The sequence below is a fragment of the Sapajus apella genome, unplaced genomic scaffold (genome assembly GCF_009761245.1).
Source record: "Sapajus apella isolate SASKATOON/1434 unplaced genomic scaffold, GSC_monkey_1.0 scaffold154, whole genome shotgun sequence".
Lineage (NCBI taxonomy): Eukaryota > Metazoa > Chordata > Mammalia > Primates > Cebidae > Sapajus > Sapajus apella.
In genome coordinates, this window is record NW_022437094.1 from 1,553,199 (window position 1) to 1,579,876 (window position 26,678).

Genomic DNA, 26,678 nt, shown 5'->3' on the forward strand with positions numbered 1-26,678 from the left:
GGAAAATAATACAATAATAGTGTAGAACTTCAACAACCCACTCACAGCATTAGACATTATTTAGACGGAAAATCAACAAAGAAATAGTGAGTTTATTTGGACTTTCAGTGTAATAGAACTAACACACATTGACAGAAAAATCTACTCATCAACTGTGAAGTGTACATTTTTCACATAAGCACATAGAACGTTCTCCAAGATAGACCATGTATCACCTTGTATGTTAGGCCACAAAACAAGTGTCTATAAATTTATATATCATATATATATATTTATATATATAAATTTATTATGTAAATATATATATAAATTTATATATAAATATATATAAATTTATTATATAAATATATATATAAATTTATATATATAAATATATATATATGTGCATAACATACATATATTTATATGGCAATGTGGTTTGCTACCTCCATCCCCCCATCACCTATATCTGTCATTTCTCCCCATATTATGCCCCGCAACCTCCCTACCCCCTGCAGTCCCTCCCCTATTCCTCCCAACAGACCCCGGTGTGTGACGATCCCCTCTCTGTGTCCATGTGTTCTCATTGTTCAACACCCACCTATGAGTGAGAACATGCAATAATTGATTTTATGTTCTTTTGTCAGTTTGCTGAGAATGATGGTTTCCACATTAATTTATGTCCCTACAAAGGACACAAACTCATCGATTTTTGTGGCTGCATAGTATTCCATGGTGTATATGTGTCACATTTTCCTTATCCAGTCTATCATCAATGAGCATTTGGGTTGGTTCCAGGTCTTTGCTATTGTAAACAGTGCCACAATGAACATACGTGTGTATGTGTCTTTATAATAGAATGATTTATAATCCTTTGGATATATACCCAGTAATGGGATTGCTGGATCAAATGGAATTTCTATTTCTGGGTACTTTAGGAATTGCCACACTGTCTTCCACAATGGTTGAACTAATTTATTCTCCCACCAACAGTGTGAAAGTGTTCCTATTTCTCCATACACTCTTCAGCATCTGTTGTCTCCAGATTTTTTAATGATCGCCGTTCTAACAGATGTGAGATGGTATCTCAATGTGGTTTTCATTTGCATTTCTCTAATGACCAGTGATGATGAGCGTTTCATCATGTTTGCTGGCCTCATAAATGTCTTCTTTTGAAAAGTGTCTGTTCATATTCTTCACCCACTTTTGAATGGGTTTGTTTATTTTTTTCTTTTAAATCTGTTTTAATTTTTTGTAGATTCTGGATATTAGCCCTTGGTCAGATAGGTAGATTTCAAAACTTTTTGCCATTCTGTTGGTCGCTGGTTCACTCTAATGATTGTTTCTTTTGCTGTTCATAAGCTCTGGTGTTTAATTAAGTCCCATTTGTCTATTTTGGCTTTTGTTGCCAATGCTTTTGGTGTTTTAGTCACGAATTCCTTGCCTATGCCTATGTCCTGAATGGTTTTGCCTAGGTTTTCTTCTAGGGTTTTTATCATGTTACCTCATCTGTTTAAGTCTTTAATTCATCTGGAGTTAATTTTAGTGTAAAGTGTCAAAAAGGGGTCCAGTCTCTGCTTTCTGCACATGGCTAGCCAGTTTTCCCAGCACCATTTATTCAACAGGAAATATTTTCCTGATTGCTTGTTTTTGTCAGGTTTGTCAAAGATCAGATGTTTGTAAATGTGTGTTGTTGCCTTGGAGGCCTCTGTTCTGTTCCATTGTTTTATATCTCTGTTTTGGTACCAGTACCATGCTGTTTTGATGAGTGTAGTTTTGTGATATAGTTTGAGGTCAGGTACTGTGATGCCTCCAGATTTGTTCGTTCTGCTTAGAATTGTCTTGGCTGTGCAGGCTCTTTTGTTCCATGTGAAGTTTAAGGTGGTTTTTTTTTTTTTTTTTTTTTTCCAGTTCTGTGGATAGGGTCATAGGTAGCCTGGTCGGGGCAGCACTGAATCTGTAAATCGCTTTGGAGGGTATGGCCATTTTCACAATATTGATTGTTCTTATCCATGAGCATTGAATGTTTGTCCAACTGTTTGTGTCCTCTCTTATTTCGTTGAGCAGTGGTTTGTAGTTCTCCTTGAAGAGGTCCTTTACATCCTTTCTTAGATGTATTCCTAGGTATTTTATTCCCTTTGTAGCAATTGTGAATGGCAGTTTGTTCTTGATTTGGTTCTTTTTAAGTCTGTCATTGGTCAATAGAAATGCTTGTGATTTCTACATCTTGATTTTGTATCCTGGGACTTTGCTGAATTTGCTTATCAGTTTCAGGAGATTTTGCGCTGAGGTGATGTAGTCTTCAAAATATACAATCATGTCATCTTGAAGGAGAAACAATTTGACTACCTCCTTCACTAATTGAATACCTTTATTTATTTTTCTTGCCTGATTGCTCCGGGTAGAATTTTCAATACTATATTGAATAGGAGTGATGAGAGAGGGCATCCTTGTCTAGTGCCAGATTTCAAAGGGAATGCTTGCAGTTTTTGCCCATTCAGTATGATATTGACTGTGGGTTTGTCATAAATATATTTTATTATTTTGAGATACGTTCCATCAATACCTAGTTTATTGAGAGTTTTTAGCATAAAGGCTGTTGAATTTTGTCAAAGGCCTCTCTGCATCTATTGAGATGATCATGTGGGTTTTGTGTTTGGTTCTGTTTATGTGGTTTATTTCATTTACAGGCTTGCATGTTGAATGAGCCTTGCATCCCCAGGATGAAGCTTACTTGGTCATATTGGATCAGATTTTTGATGTGCTGTTACAATTGGCTTGCCAATATTTTATTGAAGATTTTTGCACATATACTCATCATGAATATTGGCCGGATGTTTTCTTTGTTGAATCTCTGTTGGGGTTTGGTATGAGGATGATATTGGTGTCATAAAATGATTTTGGAAGGGGTCCCTCTTTTTCTATTTTTTGGAATAGTTTCAGAAGGAGTGGTACCAGCTCCTCTTTCTATATCTGGTACAATTCAGCTGTGAACCCATCTGGACCTGGGCTTTTTTTTTTTTTTTTTTTTTTGGTTGGTAGGCTATTAATTGTTGCCTCAAGTTCAGCCCTCGTTATTGGTCTATTCATGGTTTTGACTTCTTCCTGGTTTAGGATATTGAGGGTCCAAGTGTTCAGAAATTTATCCATTTCTTCGAGGTTTACTGGTTTATGTGCATAGTGTTGTTTGTAATAATATCTGATGGGAGTTTGTATTTCTGTGGAATCAATGGTGATATTTCCTTTATCATTTTTTATTGCATCTATTTGATTTTTCTCTTTCTTTTTTTATTAATCTGGATAGTGGTCTGTCTATTTTGTTGATCTTTTCAAAATACCTGCTGCTTAAATTTATTGATATTTTGAAGGGATTTTTATGTTTCTATCTCCTTCAGCTCTGCTCTGATATTGGTTATTTCTTGTCTTCTGCTAGCTTTTTAGTATTTTTCATCTTGTTCCCCTAGCTCTGTGAATTTTGATGATAGGATGTTGATTTTAGATCTTTCCTTTCTTCTCATATGGGCATTTAGTGCTATAAATTTCCTTCCAGGCACTGCTTTAAATGTGTCCCTGAGATTGTGGCACTTGTCTTTGTTCTCATTGGTTTTGAAGAACGTCTTTATTTCTGCCTTCATTTCATTTTATTTATCAAGTAGTCCTTCAGGAGCTGTTTGTTCAGTTTCCATGTAGTTGTGCAGTTTTTAGTGAGTTTCTAAATTCTGAGTTCTAATTTGATTGTACTGTTGTCTGAGAGACTGTTTGTTATGATTTTCGTTCTTTTGCATTTACTGAGTAGGGATTTACTTCCAATTATGTTGTCAATTTTAGAATAGGATTGATGTGGTGCTCAGAATAATGTATATTCTGTGTATTTAGGGTGGAGAGTTCTGTAGATGTCTATTAGGTTTGCTTGCTCTAGATCTGAGTTCATGTCCTGGATATCCTTGTTAGTTTTCTGTCTCGTTGATCTGTCTGTTATTGACAGTGGAGTGTAAAAGTCTCCCACTATTATTCTGAGGGAGTCTAAGTCTCTTTGTAGGTCTTTAAAAACTTGGTTTTTGCATCTGGGTGCTCCTGTATTGGGTGCATATATATTTATGAACGTTAGCTCTTCTTGTTGCATTGATTCTTTTACCATTATGTAATGCCCTTCTTTGTTTCTTTTGATCTTTCTTGGTTTAAAGTCTATTTTATCAGAGACTAGGATTGCAATTCCTGCCTTTTTTTTTCTCTCTCCATTTGCTTGGTAAATCTTTTTCCATCGCTTTATTTTGAGCCTATGTGTGCCCTTGCATGTGAGATGGCTTTCCTGGATACAGCACACCACTGGGTCTTGACTTTTATCTAATTTGCCAGTCTGTGTATTTTGATTGGGGCATTTAGCCTATTTACATTTAAGGTTAATATTGTTATGTATGAATTTGATCCTGCCATTTTGATGCTAGCTGGTTGTTTTGCCCATTAGTTGACATAGTTTCTTCATTGTGTCGATGCTTTTTACCATTTGGTACTTTTTTCGAGTGGCTGGTACTGGTTTTTCCCTTCTATGTTTAGTGCTTCTTTCAGAAGCTCTTCTAAGACAGGCCTGGTGTTGTTGAAATCTCACAGCAATTGCTTGTTCATAAATGATTTTACTTCTCCTTCGCTTATGAAGCTTAGTTTGGCTGGATATGAAATTCTAGGTTGAAAGTTTTTTTCTTTAAATATGTTGAATATTGGCCCCCACTCTCTTCTGGCTTGTAGGGTTTCTACTGAGAGATTTGCCATGAGTCTCATGGGCTTCCCTTTTTCGGTAACCCAATCTTTCTTTCTGGCTGCCCTTAGTATTTTTTCATTCATTTCAACCATGGTGAATCTGACGATTATGTGCCTTGGGGTTGTGTCTTTGTGGTGTTCTCTGTATTTCCTAGACTTGAATATTGGCTTGCCTTTCTAGGTTGGGGTTGTTCTCTTGGATAATATCCTGAAGAGTGTTTTCCAGCTTTGATTCATTATCTCCATCACTTTCAGGTACACCTATCAAACGTAGATTACGTTTTTTCACATAATCCCATCTTCCTTGGAAGCTTTGTTCATTTCTTTTCACTCTTTTTTTTTTTTACCATTTATTTATTTTATTGCATTTTACATTTTGGGGTACATGTGAAGAACATGCAAAATTGTTGCATAGGAACACACGTGGCAGTGTGATTTGCTGCCTTCCTCCCCATCACCTACATCTGGCATTTCTCCCCTTGCTATCTCTCCCCAGCTTCCCACCCCCCACCCTCCCTCCCCTATTTCCCCCCAACTGACCCCAGTGTGTAGTGCTCCCCTCCCTGTGTCCATGTGTTCTCATTGTTCAACACCCGCCTATGAGTGAGAACATGCGGTGTTTGATCTTCTGCTCTTCTGTCAGTTTGCTGAGAATGATGGTTTCCAGGTTCATCCATGTCCCTACAAAGGACCCAAACTCATCGTTTCTGATGGCTGCATAATATTCCATGGTGTATATGTGCCACATTTTCCCTATCCAGTCTATCGTCGATGGGCATTTGGGTTGGTTCCAGGTCTTCGCTATTGTAAACAGTGCTGCAATGAACATTCGTGTGCACGTGTCCTTATAGTAGAACGATTTGTAATCCTTTGGATATATACCCAGTAATGGGATTGCTGGGTCAAATGGAATTTCTATTTCTAGGTCCTTGAGGAATCGCCACACTGTCTTCCACAATGGTTGCACTAATTTACACTCCCACCAACAGTGCAAAAGTGTTCCTATTTCTCCACATCCTCTCCAGCATCTGTTGTCTCCAGATTTTTTAATGATCGCCATTCTAACCGGTGTGAGATGGTATCTCAGTGTAGTTTTGATTTGCATTTCTCTGATGACCAGTGATGATGAGCATTTTTTTCATATGTTTGTTGGCCTCACATATGTCTTCTTTTGAGAAGTGTCTGTTCATATCCTTTGCCCACTTTTGAACGGGCTTGTTAGTTTTTTTCTTGTAAATCTGCTTTAGTTCTTTGTAAATTACGGATATCAGCCCTTTGTCAGATGGGTAAACTGCAAAAATTTTTTCCCAATCTGCTGGTTGCCGATTCACTCTAATGATTGTTTCTTTTGCTGTGCAGAAGCTGTGGAGTTTGATTAGGTCCCATTTGTCTATTTTGGCTTTTGTTGTCAATGCATTTGGCGTTTTGGTCATGAAGTCCTTGCCTACACCTACGTCCTGAATGGTTTTGCCTAGATTTTCTTCTAGGGTTTTTATGGTGTTAGGTCTTATGTTTAAGTCTTTAATCCATCTGGAGTTAATTTTAGTGTAAGGTGTCAGGAAGGGGTCCAGTTTCTGCTTTCTGCACATGGCTAGCCAGCTTTCCCAACACCATTTATTGAACAGGGAACCCTTTCCCCATTGCTTGTTTTTGACTGGTTTGTCAAAGATCAGATGGTTGTAGATATGTTGTGTTGCCTCCGAGACCTCTGTTCTGTTCCATTGGTCTATATCTCTGTTTTGGTACCAGTACCATGCTGTTTTGATTACTGTAGCCTTGTAGTATAGTTTGAAGTCTGGTAGTGTGATGCCCCCCGCTTTGTTCTTTTTGCTTAGAATTGACTTGGCTATGCGGGCTCTCTTTTGGTTCCATATGAAGTTTAAGGTGGTTTTTTCCAGTTCTGCAAAGAAGGTCATTGGTAGCTTGATGGGGATAGCATTGAATCTGTAAATTACTTTGGGCAGTATGGCCATTTTCACGATATTGATTCTTCCTAACCATGAACATGGGATGTTTCTCCGTCTGTTTGTGTCCTCTCTTATTTCGTTGAGCAGTGGCTTGTAGTTCTCCTTGAAGAGGTCCTTTACATTCCTTGTTAGTTGTATTCCTAGGTATTTTATTCTCTTTGTGGCAATTGTGAATGGAAGTTTGTTCTTGATTTGGCTCTCTTTAAGTCTGTTACTGGTGTATAGGAATGCATGTGATTTTTGCACATTGATTTTGTATCCTGAGACTTTGCTGAACTTGCTTATCAGTTTCAGCAGGTTTGGGGCTGAGACGATGGGGTCTTCTAGATATACAATCATGTCGTCTGCAAATAGAGACAATATGACTTCCTCCTTTCCTATTTGAATGCCCTTTATTTCTTTTTCTTGCCTGATTGCTCTGGCTAGAACTTCTAATACTATATTGAATAGCAGTGGTGAGAGCGGGCATCCTTGTCTGGTGCAACATTTCAAGGGGAATGCTTCCAGTTTTTGCCCATTCAGTATGATATTGGCTGTTGGTTTGTCATAAATAGCTTTTATTATTTTGAGATACGTTCCATTGATACCTAGCTTACTGAGTGTTTTTAGCATAAAGGGCTGTTGAATTTTGTCAAAGGCCTTCTCTGCATCAATTGAGATAATCATGTGGTTTTTGTCTTTGGTTCTGTTTATGTGGTGAATTACGTTTATAGACTTGCGTATGTTGAACCAGCCTTGCATCCCCGGGATGAAGCCTACTTGATCATGGTGGATAAGCTTTTTGATGTGCTGTTGCAATCGGCTTGTCAGTATTTTATTGAAGATTTTTGCATCTATGTTCATCATGGATATTGGCCTGAAGTTTTCTTTTCTTGTTGAGTCTCTGCCGGGTTTTGGAATCAGGATGATGTTGGTCTCATAAAATGATTTGGGAAGAATTCCCTCTTTTTGTATTGTTTGGAATAGTTTCAAAAGAAATGGTACCAGCTCCTCTTTGTATGTCTGGTAGAATTCAGCTGTGAACCCATCTGGACCTGGGCTTTTTTTGGGTGGTAAGCTCTTAATTGCTGCCTCAACTTCAGACCTTGTTATGGGTCTGTTCAGGGTTTCGGCTTCTTCCTGGTTTAGGCTTGGCAGGAGGCAAGTGTCCAGGAATTTATCCATTTCTTCCAGGTTTATTAGTTTGTGTGCATAGAGTTGTTTGTAATAATCTCTGATGATGGTTTGAATTTCTGTGGAATCTGTGGTGATATCCTCTTTATCGTTTTTTAGTGCATCAATTTGGTTATTCTCTCTTTTCTTTTTTATTAATCTGGCTAGTGGTCTGTCTATTTTGTTGATCTTTTCAAAAAACCAGCTCCTGGATTTATTGATTTTTTGAAGGGTTTTTTGTGTCTCTATCTCCTTCAGTTCTGCTCTGATGTTAGCTATTTCTTGTCTTCTGCTAGACTTTGAGTTTTTTTGATCTTGCTCCTCTAGCTCTTTCAGTTTTGACGATAGGGCGTCAATTTTTGATCTGTCCTTGCTTCTCATGTGGGCACTTATTGCTATATATTTTCCTCTAGATACTGCTTTAAATGTGTCCCAGAGATTTTGGTATGTTGTGTCTTCATTCTCGTTGGTTTCGAAGAACATCTTTATTTCTGCCTTCATTTCATTGTTTATCCAGTCAACATTCAAGAGCAAGTTGTTCAGTTTCCATGAAGCTGTGCGGTTCTGAGTTAGTTTTTGAATTCTGAGTTCTAACTTGATTGCACTGTGGTCTGAGAGACTGTTTGTTACGATTTCCGTTCTTTTGCATTTGCTGAGGAGTGATTTACTCCCAATTATGTGGTCAATTTTAGAGTAGGTGTGATGTGGTGCTGAGAAGAATGTATATTCTGTGGCTTTGGGGTGGAGAGTTCTGTAAATGTCTATTAGGTTTGCTTGGTCCAGGTCTGAGTTCAAGTCCTGGATATCCTTGTTAATTTTCTGTCTGGTTGATCTGTCTAATGTTGACAATGGGGTGTTAAAGTCTCCCACTATTATTGTGTGGGAGTCTAAGTCCCTTTGTAAGTCATTAAGAACTTGCCTTATGTATCTGGGTGCTCCAGTATTGGGTGCCTATATATTTAGGATCGTTAGCTCTTCTTGTTGCATTGATCCTTTTACCATTATGTAATGTCCCTCTTTGTCTCTTGTGATCTTTGTTGCTTTAAAGTCTAATTTATCAGAGATGAGAATTGCAACTCCTGCTTTTTTTTGCTCTCCATTTGCTTGGTAAATCTTCCTCCATCCCTTTATTTTGAGCCTTTGTGTATCCTTGCATGTGAGATGGGTTTCCTGGATACAGCACACCGATGGGTTTTGTCTTTTTATCCAATTTGTCAGTCTGTGTCTTTTGATTGGGGCATTTAGTCCATTTACATTTAGGGTTAATATTGTTATGTGTGAATTTGATACTGCCATTTTGGTGCTAGCTGGCTGTTTTGCCCTTCAGTTGAGCTGGTACTTGTTGTTCCTTTATATGTGTGGAGCCTCTTTCAGGAGCTCTTGTAGAGCTGGCCTGGTGGTGACGAAATCTCTGAGTACTTGCATGTTCCCAAAGGATTTTATTTTTCCTTCACTTATGAAGCTTAGTTTGGCTGGATAGGAGATTCTGGGTTGAAAGTTCTTTTCTTTAAGGATGTTGAATATTGGCCCCCATTCTCTTCTGGCTTGTAGGGTTTCTGCTGAGAGATCTGCTGTGAGTCTGATGGGCTTCCCTTTGTGGGTAACCCGACCTTTCTCTCTGGCTGCCCTTAGTATTTTCTCCTTCATTTCGACCCTGGTGAATCTGACGATTATGTGCCTTGGGGTTGCTGTTGTTGACGAATATCTTTGTGGTGTTCTCTGTATTTCCTGGACTTGAATGTTTGCCTGCCTTGCTAGGTTGGGGAAGTTTTCCTGGATAATATCCTGCAGAGTATTTTCCAGCTTGGATTCATTCTCTTCGTCGCATTCGGGTACGCCTATCAAACGTAGATTAGGTCTTTTCACATAGTCCCACATTTCTTGGAGACTTTGTTCATTCTTTTTTACCCTTTTTTCTCCAGTCTTGCCTTCCCATTTTATTTCATTGAGTTGATCTTCGACCTCTGATATCCTTTCTTCTGCTTGGTCCATTCGGCTGTTGATACTTGTGCATGCTTCACGAAGTTCTCGTGTTGCAGTTTTCAGCTCCATCAATTCACTTATATTCCTTTCTATTTTGTCCATTCTTGTTAGCATTTCGTCAAATATTTTTTCAAGGTTCTTAGTTTCTTTGCAGTTGGTTAGAACATGTTCTTTAAGTTCACAGAAGTTTCTTACTACCCATCTTCTGAATTCTGATTCTGTCATTTCATCACACTCATTCTCCATCCAACCTTGTTCCCTTGCTGGCGAGGAGTTGTGATCCCTTTTAGGAGGAGAGGTGTTCTGGTTTCGGGTGTTTTCATCCTTTTTTGCGCCGGTTTCTTCCCATCCTTAAGGATTTATCCACCTGTCGACTTTGTAGTTGCTGGCTTTCAGATTGGGTCTCAAATCTTTCAGATTGACGTTCTGTTTGTTGATGATGAGTTTATTTCTGCTTCTTGGTTTTCCTTCTGACAGTCTGGCCCCTCTGCTGTAGGTCTGCTGAGGTTCACTCCAGGCCTTGCTTGCCTGGGGTTCACCTGCAGCAGCTGTTGAACAGCAAGGGTTGTTACCAGTTTTCTTCTTCTTTTATCTTTGTCCCAGAAGGATACCCGCCTAGTGTCAATCTGATCTCTCCTCTATGAGGTGTCTTTTTGGATATATAGGGGTCAGGGAGCTGCTTGAGGAGACGGTCTTTTCTTTATAGGAGCTCAAATGGTGAGCTGTGAGCTCTGTTGTTGTTCATTCAGAGCTGCTGGGCAGGTACTTTTAGGTCTGCTGCAGCAGAACTCATAAACTGCTTTTTGTTCCCAGGTGCTCTGTCCCAGGGATTTAGGGCTTTATTTATGAGTTTCCGTTATGCTGCTGCCTTCTTTTTTTTTTTTCTTTTTTTCCTTCAGACCTGCCCAGCCCAGCAAGGAGGCAGCCTAGTCACTGTCGGCCTATAGCAGCTTTGCTGAGCTGCTGTGGGCTGCGCCCCACTGCCGAGTGAACTTCCCTGCAGTCCTGTTTATATGGGTGTAGTTAGAACTGCTTTGGGGATGGTGGCCCGCCTCTGTTTGGGCGGAGTCTCTGCTGTGGCGTGTTGCCTTGGCAACGGTGGGCTGCCTCAGCAATGGCGGACGCCCCTCCCCCACAGAGCTGGACTGTCCCGGGTTCAGCTGCGCTTGCTGTGAAATTCTCAATCCAGAGTTTCTGGTTGCTGTTCTTTTGTGGGGGTGGGGCCAGCCGAGCCTGATCGCCTGGCTCCCTGCCTCAGAGCCTTTTTTAAGTTGGTGTGCCAGTTGCCTGTTGAAGAGGCGCCGGGGTCTGTTTGTTTTCCCCTGCGGCCACTCACTGCGCTGGCTTAAACAGCGGCACTGAGGTTTGTGGCGCTTTTTTTCTTTTTTTTTTTGCCCTGGAATCTACTGTCCTGGTTCTCTGCTCAGTCCCCTTTTTGAACCAGCATATGGGCGACTTCCCGTGGCTCCAATCGCCAGCCAATAGGGCACCCAGACCGGTGTATTTTGTACGGAGAACCGCGGCTCCGGGGCGCCGACAAAGCAGCTGCGCAGGGCAGAGCAGCGGCGCTGGTCGGCGCCGGCCGGCGCTGGCCGGCACAGCAGCGCTGGCCACAACAGCCACGCTGGCGAGTGTAGAGCACCTCTGCCCGGGAATTTCCTAGTCTGTGGGCAATAAAAACGCGGCGTCCACTCACCCTCTGCGCTTTCACTGGGAGCTGCAATCCTGAGCTGTTCCTAAACGGCCATCTTGGATCTCCCTCACTCTTTTTTTTATCTAACCTTGTCTTCTTATTTTATTTCATTGACTTGGTCTGCAGTGTCTGATATCCTTTCTTCTGCTTGTTAGTTTCAGCTATTGAAACTTGCATATGCTTGGAATAGTTCTCGTGTTGTGGTTTTCAGCTCCATCAGGTTATTTATATTCTTCTCTAAGCTGTTTATTCTTGTTAGCATTTCTTCAAACTTTTTTCAACGTTTTGAATTTCTTTGCATTGTATTAGAACATGTTCCTTTAGCCCGGAGAAGTTTGTTATTACCCACCTTCTGAAACCTGTTTCTGTCAATTCAACAGACTCATTCTCCATCCAGCTTTGTTCCCTTGTTGTTGAGGAGTTTTGATCCCTTGGAGGAGAAGAGCTGTTCTGGTTTTGTGTGTTTTCATTCTTTTTGCACCGGTTTCTTTCCATCTTTGTGGATTTATCTACCTGTGCTCTTTGCAGTTGTTGACTTTCTGATGGGGTGTCTGAGTGGATGTCCTTTTTGTTGATGATGAAGTTATTTCTTTATGTTTTTTAGTTTTCCTTCTAACAGTCAGGCCCCTCTGCTGTAGGACTGCTGGAAGTCCACTCCAGACCCTGCTTGCCTGGGAATCACCTGCAGCAGCTGCAGAACAATAGGTATTTCTGCCCATTTCTTCTTCTGTTATCTTAGTGCCGGAAGAATACCAGTCAGATTTCAGCCTGAGCTCTCCTTTATGAGATGTCTCTTTGGATTTACGAGGGTTAGGAGCTGCTTGAGGAGCCAGTCTGACACTTATAGGAACTCAAGTTCTGAGCTGATCTCTGTTTTTCTGTTCAGAGCTGCTGGGCAGGTATGTTTAAGTCTCCTGCAGTGGAATTCATAACTGCTTTTTTTTTTTTTTCCCTTGTGTCTGTCCTGGGAAGTTGTGGCTTTTTTAAGTTCCTGATGTGCTACTCCCTTTTGGGCAGTGATGCCCTGCCCAGCTAGGAGGTAGCCTAGTCACAGTTTGCCAGCAGAGGCGTGGCTGAGCTGCCGTGAGCTCTGCCCAGCTGCTGTGTGTACTTTCTTAAGGTTTGCTGTGTGTATTTTCTAGAGGTAGAGTTAGAGCTGCCTAGTTAATGGCAGTGTGCCTCAGTAATGTCGTACTGCCTCTGTAATGGCAATGTGCCTCAGTAATGTCAGACTGCCTCTGTAATGGCAGACTACCCTGGTAATTGTGGACTGCCTTGGTAGTGGTGGACTGCCTTGGTAATGGTAGATGCTCTTCCTCCCTCAAAGCTGGACTGTCCCAGGTCCAGCTGCACTTGTGAAACTCTCAGTCCAGAGGTTTTCAGATTGCTGGTCTTTGTGAGGGTGGGTCCTGCTGAGCCAGATTACCAGGCTCCCTGTTTCAGCCCTCTTTTTTTTCATTTGGATGGGCACCTCTGTCTCCCAGGTGTTCCAGGCACCAATTGAAATGGCCACCCAGATTTGTATTTTTGTGTGGAGACCGACTGTGCCACTGTGCTGGAAACTCGTGATCCTTTTCAGCTGAAGAATTTCCTGGTCTGTGGGAAGTAATAACTCATTTGGAAATGCAGTGATCACTCACCCCCTGCATTGTTCTCACTGGGAACTGCACTCCATAACTATTTCTATTCAGCCATCTTGGATTTATTCCCCTGAATTTTTTAACATTAAAAAAAATTAGTAATCTCCTCAGACAACTATTAAATAAAACTGAGTATCACTTCCTTTGGGAACTTTGGAAACTATGCAAATATGTGGAAATTAAACATGTTTCTTAATGATTATTGGCTCAATAAAGAAATTAAGATGGAAATGATAGAAATCTTTGAAACAAATGAAAAGGAAAACACAACACATCAAATTCCGTGGGCCATTGAAAAAGAATTTCCAAGAGGGATGTTCATAGCATTAAATGCCTATACTAAAAATGTAGGAACATTACAAATTAACAACCTAATGGTGGACTACCAAGAAATAGAAATACAAGAAAAAACTAAACCAAAAGTCGACATAAGAAAATGAGGAAAAAAAAATCCCAATGAAACTAAATAAAATAGAGACCAAAAAGAAAAGATAAAGATGCAAAGGATCAGTGAAACAAGAAGTGTTTGTTCTTTAAAAAGTTAAACAGAAATAATTCAGTGGCCAGATTAAGCATGAAAAAAAGAGATTACAACCAATTCAGAAATTTAAAAAGAGAGATTACAACAAAATCAGAAATGCAAAAGAAGACATTATAAATAATATCACAGAAATACAAAGATTCTCAAAAATTATTTTTATCAACTCTACTTCCACACACAAGAAAATCTAGGGTAAACAAATAAATTTCTGGAAACATGTAACCTCCCAAATTTGAACCAGGAAGGAATAGAAAGCCTGAGCAGACCTATAATAATAGCAACATTGAATAAGAAATAATTTTTAACAAAGGAATTTCAGAACTAAATGTATTTACAGATGAGTTATTCCATATATACAAAGAAGAATAAACAGTTGTTTTGAAATTGTTTCAAAAGTTCAAAGAGGACAGAATTCTTTGTAACTCATTCAATGACACCACTATCACCCTGATACCAAAACCATACAAGAACACAACAACTGCAGAAAAACTACAGGTCAATTATCTGGAAAAACATAGATTGAAAAATCCTCAGCAAAATGCTAGAAAACAAAATTCAACAGCACATAAAAATGATAATATACAGTAAACAACTGGGTTTCATATTAGCAATATAAGGATGATTTAACATATACGAATCAATAAAGGTCATATATTGCATAAACAGAAATATAAACAAAACTGTATAATTATCTGAACAGATGCAGGAAAAGCATTTAATAAAATGTAGCATTGTTTTATTATACTTTAAGTTCTATTATACACATGTAGATCTTGCAGGATTGTTACATATGTATACACATGCCATGTTCATTTTCTGCCTCCATCCCCCCTTCACCTACATTGGGTGTTTCTCCTATGTTATCCCTCCACAACATCCCCACACCCTGCTGTCATTCCCCTAGTCCCCTAGCCACCAACTGACATAAGTGTGTGATGTTCCTCTCCCTGTGTCCATGTGTTCTCACTGTTTGATACCCACTTAAGGGTGAGAACATGTGGTGTTTGGTTGTCTGTTCTGGTCTCAGTTTGCTGAGAATGATAGTTTCCAGTTTCATCCATGTCCCTGCAAATGACATGAACTCATCGTTTTTGATGGCTGCATAGCATTCCATGGTGTATATGTGCCGCAATTTTTTTTTATCCAGTCTATCATTGATGGGCATTTGGGTTGATTCCAAGTCTTTGCTATTGTCAACAGTGCCACAATGAACATACGTGTGCATGTGTCTTTATAATAGAACAATTTATAATCCTTTGGATATATACCCAGTAATGGAATTGCTGGGTCAAGTGGTATTTTTATTTCTGGGTCCTTGAGGAAGTGCCACACAGTCTTCCATAATGGCCGCTCTAATTTCCACTCCCACCAATCATATAAAAGCATTCGTATTTCTCCACATCCTCTCCAGCATCTGCAGTCACCAGAATTTTTAATGATTGCCATTCTAACTGGCATGATTTTGTTTCTCAATGTGGTTTTGATTTGCATGCCTGTAATGACAAGTGTTAATGAACATTTTTTCATAAGTTTGTTGGCTGCATAAATGTGTTCTTTTGAAAAGTGCTTGTTCATGTCCTTTACCCACTTTTTGATGGGGTATTTGTTTTGTTCTTGTAAATTTGTTTTAGTTCTTTGTATATTGTGGATATTAGCCCTTTGTCAGATGGGTAGCTTGCAAATTTTTTTTTTCCATTCTGTTGGTTGCTGGTTCACTCTAATGATTGTTTCTTTGGCTGTGCAGAAGTTCTTAAGTTTAATTAGATCCCATTGGTCTATTTTGACTTTTGTTGCCATTGCTTTTGGTGTTTAAGTTATGAAGTCCTTGCCTATGCCTACGTCCTAAATGGTATTGCCTATGTTTTCTTCTAGGGTTTTTATGGTGTTAGGTCTTATGTTTAAATCTTTAATCCATTTGGAGTTATTTTTTGTATAAGGTGTAACCAACGGATCCAGTTTCAGCTTTCTGCACAAAGTTAGCCAGTATTCCCAACACCATTTATTAAACAGGGAAGCCTTTCTTAATAAACCAAGTTTTGATGGAATGCATCTCAAAATAATAAAAGCTATCTATGACAAACCCACAGCCAATATCATACTAAATGGGCAAAAACTGGAAGAATTCCCTTAGAAAACTGTCACTGGACAAGTGTGCCCTCTCTCACTATTCCTATTTAATATAGTATTAGAAGTTCCAGCCAGAGTAATCAAGTAAGAAAAGGAAATAAAGGGTATTTAATTAGAAAAATGTAAGTTAAATTGTCTTTATTTGCAGACAACATGATTGTATATTTAGAAGACCCCATCATCTCAGCCCGAAATCTCCTTAAGATGATAAGCAATTTCAGCAAAGTGCCAGGATACAAAATGAATTTGCAAAAATCACAAGCATTCCTGTACACCAATAACACACAAATAGAGAGCCAAATCGTGAATCAACTCCCATTCACAATTACTATAAAGAGAATAAAATACCTAAGAATACAGGTAACAAAAACGTGAAGGACGTTTTCAGGTAAAACTACAAACCACTGCTCAAGGAATTGAGTGGACACAAACAGATGGAAAAACATTCCATGCTCATGGTTAGGAAGAATCAATATCTTGAAAATGGCCACCCTACCCAAAGTAATTTATAGATTCAATGCTATCCCCATCAAGCTACCAATGACCTTCTTCGCAGAACTGGAAAAAACTAACTTAAACTTTATATGGAACCAAAAAATAGCCCACATATCCAAGACAATCCAAAGGAAAAGAACAAAGATGGAGGCATCACACTATCTGACTTCAAACTATACCATAAGACTACAGTAATAAAAACACGTGATACTGGTACCAAACCAGAGATATAGACCAATGGAACAGAACAAAGGCCTCTCAAGTCATGCCACACACCTAAAACCATCTGATCTTTGACAAATCTGAGAAAATGTAGCATCTTTTTATGATAAACACTCTCAGCAACCTAGGTATACAATGAACATATCTCAATGTAATAAAGTCCACATATAACAAACCCAAATCTAACATCACTGAATGGAGAAAAGTTGAAAGCATTCCCACTAAATCTAGAACAAAACAAGGATGCCCGCTTTTACCACTCTTATTCACCATAGTACTGGAAGTCCTAGCCAGAGCAATCTGGCAAAATAAAGAAATAAAAGACATTAAAATTTGAAAAGAAGTCATTTATTTCCTGTTATGTGATTATATAATCTTATATGTAGAAAATCCTAAATACTCCGGAAAAAAAAATCTAGATTTGGTAAAAGAACTCAGTAACATTTTAGGATACAAAATCCATGTGTAAAAATTAGTAGCATTTTTATACCCCAATAACAGTGTTGTTCAGAATAAAATCAAGAAAGCAATTCCATTTACAATAGCTACAAAACATAAATTAAGTAGGAACTCCATGTTAATAAATTAACAAGAAGATGAAAGATATATGTCAATAAAACTACAAAATACTAATTAAAAAATGTATATGACACAAATCAAGAAACATTTCATGCTGGTGGATTGGAAGAATTAGTGTAAATAAAATTACCATACTGCTCAAAGCAATCTACAGATTCAATATGATTGCTACCATAATATCAGTGTCATTTTTTAAAGAATTAGAAAACACTCTTAAAATTTACATACAACCAAAATAGAGCCTGAATTGCCAGAATGCCAATAGTTCCAAGCAAAAAGAATAAAGTTGGATGCATCACACTACCAGCCTTCAAATTATACTACAACGTATAGTAATTAAGATAGCATGGTGCCACTATTAAAAAATAGGCCGGACGCAATGGCTCACACTTGTAATGTCAGCACTTTGGAATGCCGAGGCAGGCGGATCACCTGAGGTCAGAAGTTCAAGACCACAGTGGGCAACATGGTAAAACCCGTCTTCACTAAAATACACAAATTTAGCCCGATGTATGGCCCATGCCTTTAGTACTAGCTACTCGTGAGGCTGAGGGAAGAGAATCGCTTGAACCTGAGAGGCAGAGGTTGCAATGAGCCGAAATCATGCCATTGCACATAGACACATAAACCAAAGGAATAGAATAGAGAACCCAGAAACAAAGCAACATATTGACAGCCAATATGACATTGACAAAATTGAGAACATACACTTGGGAGAGGATACACTATTCAATAATTGGTGCTGTGACAATTGGATTGCTATATATAGAACAATGAAACTGGACCCCTGTCTTTCACCATATTAAAAAATCAAGTGGACATGGATGAACCTGGAAACCATCATTCTCAGCAAACTGACAGAAAAGCAGATCAAACACCACGTATTCTCACTCATAGGCGGGTGTTGAATAATGAGAATACATGGACACAGGGAGGGGAGCACTACACACTGGGGTCAGTTGGGGGAAAAAGGGGAGGGACGGTGGGGGGTGGGGAGTTGGGGACAGATAGCAAGGGGAGAGATGCCAGATGTAGGTGATGGGGAGGAAGGCAGCAAATCACACTGCCACGTGTGTACATATGCAACAATCTTGCATGTTCTTCACATGTACTCCAAAACCTAAAATGCAATAAAATAAATAAATGGGGAAAAATAAATAAAAAATCAAGTCAAGATGTTTTAAAGTCTTAAATATATGACCTGACAATATAAAAACAGTAGACGAAAACCTAGGGTAAACTCTCGTGAACATTTGTCTAGCAAAGAATTTAGATCTGAGACCTCAAAAACACAGGTAAAAAAACCAAAAATGGACAAATAGGGCTTAAACTAAAAATCTCCTGTGTAGTTAAATAAAAAATCTGCGGAGTGAACAACCTGTATAGTGGGAGAAAATGTTTGCAAACTATGCATTTGACAGTGAATAATATCCAAAATTTCCAAGAAAGCTCAGAAAAACGCATTAAGAACAGAAACCCCAAATAATCCCATTGAAATGTGGGCAAAGGATGTGAATAGACATTTTTCAAAAGAAGACATACAAATGGCTAATAGGCAAGTGAAAAACTGCTCAACAATCAATAATTATCAGAGAAATGCAAATTAAATCCACAATTAGATTTTTTTCTTATACCAGTCAGAGTGTCTACTATTAAAGTGACAAACAATATCAAGTGTTGGCAATGATGTGGAGAAAAGGAAACTGGTACATACTTTTGGTGAAAATGTAAATTAGAACAACCCCTGCAGAAAACAAGATAGAGATTTCCAAAAATACTAAAATAGAACTACTGCTCAATCCAGCAGTTTCACTACTGGGTATCATTTTGAAGGAAAAGAAATCAATATATCAAAAAGGCACTGCACTCTATGTTGACCGCAGGACTACTCACAATAGTCAAAATATGGAATCCACTGAAGTGTTCATCAGCACATAATTGTATAAAGAAAATGTGGTATTTGTGCACAAGAACATACATTCAGCCACAAAAAACTAATAATATCTTGTCATTTGCAACAACATGGATGGAACTTGAGGCCATTATCTTACATTAAACAAGTTAGATACAGAAAGACAATAAGATGTTTTAAATAATTGTGTACACATGGATGTAGCATGAACAATAATAGTCAATGCAGACTCAGAAGGGTGATGGGTTTGGGAGGGGACTGGATTATGCTAAATTATTTAATGGATACAATATACTTCATTCAGGTGATAGATATCTTAAAAGCTCTGACTATACCATTACACAATTTACACATGTAACAAAATTACTCCTGTACCCCATAAGTTTGTACAAATAAAAATTGTTGTTGTAGTTATTAATTTTTATTGATTTGTCTTTTAGTCTTCCTGTTAAACACATGTGTGGTTTACACATTGCAATTAGTGTTAATGTATTTTATATTGGTTGGAGTACAAAATATTACCAGTGAGTTTTATATCTCCACATAATTTCCTGTTGTTTGTTAATTTCATTTTTTTTTTTCAGATTGAAAAATTTCTTTACCATTTTTTAAAGACAAGTCTGGTGGTTGTGAAAACCCACAGGTTTTGTCTATCTGAGAGTGTCTTTATTTCTCCTTCATGGTTGATAGATAATTTTGCTCAATATAATAATCTAGTTTGGAAGTTTATTTTCCTTCCGTCCATTGAATATGTCTTCTCACTTTCTCCTGGCCTCTAAGGTTTCCATTGAGAAACCTACTGCCAGATGTCGCAGAGCATCTTTATTTTTTCTTGCTACGTTTTTTGCTGCTTTTAGCATCTTTTCTTTATCCATGACCTTTGAGAGTTTGACATATTTTCCTTGAGGTAGTCTTATTTGGGTTGAATCTTCCTGGTGTTCTATGACCTTCTTGTAGATGGACAGTTTTGCTTTTCTCTATGTTTGAAAGTTCACAGTTATTACTTCCTTGAATAAAATTTTTACCCTCATCTCTTTCTCTACATCATCTTTAAGTCCAATTATCTTAGATTTGCCCTTTTGAGACTATTTTCTAGATACCATAGGTGTGTTTCATTCTCTTATATTCTTTTTTTCTTCTCACTGATTAATTTTGTTTGTGTTATTTGTATAAATGTAAGGAGTATGGTTTTGTTATACAAATATATTGCTTAGTGGTGAAGTCTGGGCTTTCATTGTAACCATCACCTGGATAATGTACATCATATCTGTTAAGTAATTTCTCATTTCTTACCCCTCTCCAACCCTCCAACTCTTCCAAGTCTCAGATATCTATTATTTCACTAAGTGTGCACGCTATTTAGCTCCCACTCATAATTGAGGACACGCAGTATTTGACTTACTGTTTTTTGTTATTTCCCTCAAAATACTGGCCCAAAGGCCATACATGTTGCTGCAAAATACACAATTTCTTTCTTTTTATGACTGAATTCTATTCCATTGAATAACTTTTTATACAAGCTGTCTTCAAGCTTACTAATTACTTTTTCTATTTGATTAATAATGCATTTGAGAGATTCTGATGAATTTTCAGTTTGCCAACTGAATTTTTCTTCTTCAGAATTTCTGCTTAACTTTTTAAATTTTAATCTTTATAAAAAATTTCTCTGACAGAATTTCAAATTCCTTCTCTGTGTTATCTTTAAGTTCATTAACCTTTCTCAAGACACCTATTTTCAATTCTCTGCCTGACAATTCACATATTTCTGCTACTCCAGAATTGGCCACTGGTGCCCTATTTAGTTATTTTGGTTAAGTTATATTTTCCCGGATGTTTTCAATGCTTATGGACATTTAATAATGTCTGAACATTAAAGAGTTAGGTTTTCTTTTTTAATATTCACAGTCAGGACTTGGCTTTACCCATCCTTATTGAAAAGACTTTCCATGTATTCAAAGAGGATTGAGTGTTGTCCCGTAGGCGTATGTTCACTAAATCCATAATGACACTAGGAAACGTCTTAAGCTCAGCAATGCTGCAACTCTTGCCAACTCCTAAAGGCACTGCTTTGGTGGGATTGAGTAATATAAGGGAAAACTTCCTGAGTCACTAGGTAAAATACCTCACTCTCTTCTGTCTCTTTCCCCCAATATGAAGGAGTCTGTTTTCGTGTTGAGTTGTCTAGAATTGGGAAAGGGGTAACATGAATACGCCTGTGTCCACTACAGCTGGCAATGTGCTGGGTTAAACATTAAGCTAGCACAGTACTGGGTCTCATCCAAGGCTCATGGCAACTAGTGCCTGACTAATGTTTGTAGGAGACTCAAGTGCTCTTGAGTCAGAAGGTGGGAAATCCTCCTGGTACTGAGTTCTTTCCTTCAGGGCAGTCAATTCCTTTCTGGCTAGAGTGGGTCTGGAAAGGCCATTCAGGAGCTCAGGTCTCTTATCAGGGGCTTCAGGAATCTCCTTGTTGCTTCATTTTACTATAGCTGAACTGGTACCCAAGTTGCAAGGCCAAGTCCTCTGTACTCTTCCCACTCCTTTCCCAAAGCCACAGAAGTCTCTTCACCAGCTAGACTGCCTGGAGTTAAAGGAAGGATGATGCATACACTGCTTTGGTCACCACACCTGGTGTTGCACTAGATTGGATGCATCCCAAATCAAATGCCTACAAGGTAACAGTGCAGCTCCAGGGTTTTTCCAAGGACTGTAGTCCTTGTGGCCTGATTGCCACTCAAATTTACTTCAGGCCTCAGGCTGTGTTAGTCAGCTAGTGGTGGAGCCAGTCAGGACTGACCTCCCACTGGAGCTGAGAATTTCCCTCTCATTCGGAACTAATCTAAATGTTCCCTGCTTTGGTGCCAGCATAATTTTTCTGTGTTGCATTGCACTGGGACAGGGCAGGACTGAGTTGCAATGCAAAGTAACCCATTCACTTTACTCACTGTCCTGTAAGCATACCAATTCACTTTCAATGAGGTGCTCATGGACAATGGGCAGTGGGGGGTGGGGTTGTTGTAGGCAATGGGAGACCATTTTTCCTACTCTTTTCAATGCCTCTTTTATTAATATTATTTTAAAACCAGTTATTGTGATTACTCACTTTATTGGCTCTTATGAATGTGCTTTCTTGCATGCACGGTTGTTTTATTTGGGGTTCTTGCAGGGAGGCTGATTGGTGAAGCATTCTATTCAGCAATCCTGCTCTGCCGTCACTTCCCTATAACAGGCTTATTGAGTTATAATTCACATAACATGCAATGTGCCTATTTAATGCATACAATTTAATGGGTTTTAGTACATTCAGAGTTGTGCAAAAATCATCACAATTTTAGAACAGTTTTTTTTTTTTTTTTTTTTGAGACAGTCTCACTCTGTCACCAGGCACCAGGCTGGAGTGCAGTGACATAACCTCAGCTCACTGCAACCTCTGCCTCCCAGGTTCAAGCAATTCTCCTGCCTCAGCCTCCCGAGTAGCTGGGACTACAAGAGCGCACCACCATGCCCAGCTAATTTTTTTGTATTTTTAGTAGAGACGGGTTTTCACCATGTTGGCCAGGATGGTCTCGATCGCTTGACGTCGTGATCCGCTCACCTTGGCCTCCCAAAGTACTGGAATTACAGGCGTGAGCCACTGCACCTGACCTAGAACACTTTCATCATTCCTAAAAATACCTCATACTCATTATCAGTCACTCTACATTCCACTCGCCCCTCTACACTCTTAAGTAACCAAGAATCTACTTTCTGTCTCAATAGATTTGATTATTCTGGATATATCATGCAAAAAGACTCATACATGTGCAATGTCTTGTTACTGACTTCTTTAACTAGGCACAATATTTCAAGTTTTATCTATATTGTATTATATATCAGTACTTAATTATTTTGTGTGGCTCAATAATATTTTATTGCATCAATGAATTTTATTTATGTACTTATCGTTTGACTTGTATTTGGCTATTATTAATAATCCCACTATAAAAATTTATAGATGTTTTTGTCCTAACGATAATATTTTGAGAAAATACTTTTGTATTTTATTTCTTGTCTTTATCTCAGGAACCCTTGAAATTTGTGGATTTGCTTGGTGACCATGGGAAACATGTAACTCCCCTGTGGGAGTTGATCAAATGGTGCCTGGGTCTGTCAGTGTACACCATCCCTTCCATTGGTATGTAAATAATCTTCTACCTAGACCAGCTTTTTTGTCCTGTAATATTTCTATATAAATTTTTGACTAAAAGCCCCATGCAAGTCCAAAATCCAGCAGGACAGTGAAATCTTAAAGCTCCAAAATGATTTCCTTAGACTCCATGTCTCACATCCTGGTCATGCTGATGCAAGAAGTGGGTTCCCATGACCTTGGGCAGCTCCACCCCAATGGCTTTGCAGGATATAGCTTTCCTCCCAGTTGCTTTCATGTGTTGGCATTGAGTGTCTGCAGCCCTTCCAGGTGTACTGTGCAAGCTGCCAGTGGGTCTATCATTCTGGGGTCTGGAGGACATGGCCCTATTCTCACAGCTCCAGCAGGCAGTACTCCATTGGAGACTTTGTGTGAGGGCTTCAACCCCACATTTCCCTTCCACACTGCCATAGCAGAGGTTCTCTATGAAAGAATTTCCCTGGAACACACCTCTGACTGGTCAATCAGGCATTTCCACACATGCTCTAAAATCTAGGCAGAGGTTCCCAAATCTCAATTCTTGATTTCTGCTCACGCACAGGCCCAACACCATGTGGAAACCACCAAGGCATGAGGCTTGCATCTTTGGAAGCAATGACCTGAGCTCAATATTGGCCCCTTTTAGCCATAGCTCTAGCATGGTTAGAGGGGCTGGGATGCAGGGCACCAAGTCCCTGGACTGCACACAGCAGTGGGGCCCTGGGCCTGGCCTATGAAACCTTTTTTTTCCTGTTAGGCAAGATCATCTTTCCTGCTCTTTTAGGCCTCTGACCCTTCACTGTTCTGTCAGAGGCCTCTGATCTTGTGATGGGAGAGGCTGCCACAAAGGTCTCTGACATGCCCTGGAAACATTTTCCCCGTTGTCTTGGACATTAACATTTGGCTCTTCCTTACTTATGCAAATTTCTGTAGCTGGCTTGAATTTTTCCTAAGAAAATGCTTTTTTTTTTTTTTTTCTTTTTCTATCCATCATCAGGCTGCAAATTTTCCAAACTTTTTTCTCTATTTCCCTTTTCTAAGTGTCTCGCTCTGATGTCTAGGCTGGAGTGGAGTGGGGCAATCATGACTCACTATAGCATCAACCTCCTGGGCTTAAGAAATCTGGGACTGCAGGGGTTCACCACCACACCTGGCTAATTTTTTTTTTTTTTTGCTATTTTCTTTTTTTTTTTTTTCCCATTTATTTATTTTATTGCATTTTAGGTTTTGGGGTACATGTGAAGAACATGCAAAAATGTTGCATAGGAACACACATGGCAGTGTGATTTGATGCCTTCCTCCCCATCACCTACATCTGGCATTTCTCCCCCTGCCATCCCTCCCCAGCTTCCTAACCCTCACCCTCCCTCCCCTATTTCCCCCCAACTGACCCCAGTGTGGAGTGCTCCCCTCCCTGTGTCCATGTGTTCTCATTGTTCAACACCCGCCTATGAGTGAGAACATGCGGTGTTTGATCCTCTGCTCTTCTGTCAGTTTGCTGAGAATGATGGTTTCCAGGTTCATCCGTGTCCCTACAAAGGACCCTAACTCATCGTTTTTGATGGCTGCATAATATTCCATGGTGTATATGTGCCACATTTTCCCTATCCAGTCTATCATCGATGGGCATTTGGGTTGGTTCCAGGTCTTTGCTATTGTAAACAGTGCTGCAATGAACATTCGTGTGAACGTGTCCTTATAGTAGAACGATTTGTAATCCTTTGGATATATACCCAGTAATGGGATTGCTGGGTCAAATGGAATTTCTATTTCTAGGTCCTTGAGGAATCGCCACACTGTCTTCCACAATGGTTGAACTAATTTACACTCCCACCAACAGTGTAAAAGTGTTCCTATTTCTCCACATCCTCTCCAGCATGTATTTTTAGTAGAAATGGGGTTTCATCATATTTCCAAAGCTGGTCTTAAACTCCTGGGTTCAAGTGATCTGCTGGTCTTTGTCTCACAAAGTGCTGGGATTACAGGCATGAGCCACTGTGCCCAGCTATAATGGGTTTTTAATGATGTGAACAATACTTATGATACACTATGCTGTAGCAGAGGCTAGAAATTTTATATACAGCATTACTGAAACAAATTAGAAAGAGTTAAATGATTGACAATGGGTGATAAGATTATAAAGTTTTTTTTGTATTACTTTCTTACTTTCTCAGTGTTCTATAATGAATATGTATTACTTGAATAAGAAAAGATAAAGAACACTAGAAATTAAAATGAAGTTTATTACTTTAACTTGATATGTATTATTATTCTGTAGGACTGGCTTTGTTGGAAGAAAAGTTCAAATATAACAATGAGAAATACCAAAAGTTTAAGGCAGTGGAAGAAAGCCTGCGTAAAGAGCTGGTGGAGATGTTAGGTGATGATGGTGTGTTCTTATACCCCTCACATCCCACAGTGGCACCTAAGCATCATGTTCCTCTGACACGGCCTTTCAACTTTGCTTACACAGGTACCTAATTGTATTTCTTGCATTCTATAAATCTTAAAGAGATAGAGATGTATGTTTTGAAAAAAAAAAAAAAAAACATAATTTTCTTTTGCAGCTGGACAAGTTTTAATCATGCAGGTATAAAAATGTTGTGTGACTGAAAACTACAGAAAAAAGTTGCTAATGTCATATGTGAAAGATACTTTGCCAATATCTGATCTGTTCACAAGAATCCTACAAGTGCATATGAGTATTTACATTTTACAGAACTGTGTCTCAGGGAGTTTCAGCCACTTGTCTTCTATCACACAGTGTTATTGCACTCGATCCAAAGTCTCCCATGGCTGCTCTGAATTAAACCAAGTTAAGCTTTCCTCAGGATCTGTGGCTTCCCAGAAGATTCTCATACAAAACACAACTCTCCAGGGAATTATTTACTCACCTTAGCTATCATCCCCTTTGAATTCAATTTGTTCTGTTGTTGACCAAGCTAGTTTTTTTTAACTGGTTTTGAAGCCATGGATGGATCATTATTATGTGAGACTTAAAGGCCCCTGGATATGTACTAGATCAGTTTCTATGGTTTCTCCAGAGTCTTGTGCCAGGGAACCACACTATTCTTTGAGATGAAGATAGAAAGATCTCCATCAAATACATGTTCACACTCAGTAAACCTGTGTTCCACTTAAACTTGGAATTCAGAATCCTTCAGTCTGCCATTTTCCATTTGTGCATCCTGGAGGAAGACACTGAATCTTTCTCAACTTGTTTCCTATCTAGGAAGTCAGAGTAATCTATGCCTTGCAGTGTTGCTGTTAAGATTAAATGAAATAATACATGTAAATTAACATAAGAGTTGTGGAGGATGAGGGAGAGCGTATAAAATAGTCCCTATCCATAATTTTCTCACTCTTAAACTCTCCTTGGCTTTAGTCACTCACTCTTAGCCTCCCCTTCCTTCCTTCCTTCCTTCCTTCCTTCCTTCCTTCCTTCCTTCCTTCCTTCCTTCCTTCCTT

The 26,678-nt window shown here is 39.1% G+C and overlaps 1 protein-coding gene across 2 annotated transcripts in view; it reads left to right on the forward strand.

The window, feature by feature from the left end:
* The window catches only part of FAAH2 (fatty acid amide hydrolase 2), a 286,150-nt gene that overhangs the window by 199,450 nt on the left and 60,022 nt on the right, over positions 1-26,678 (forward strand). For both annotated transcript variants that reach the window (XM_032266098.1, XM_032266099.1), the window contains 2 exons: positions 23,108-23,219; positions 25,489-25,683. In XM_032266098.1, coding sequence (XP_032121989.1) covers positions 23,108-23,219; positions 25,489-25,683 — 307 coding nt within the window. The remainder of the gene's footprint in view (positions 1-23,107; positions 23,220-25,488; positions 25,684-26,678) is intronic.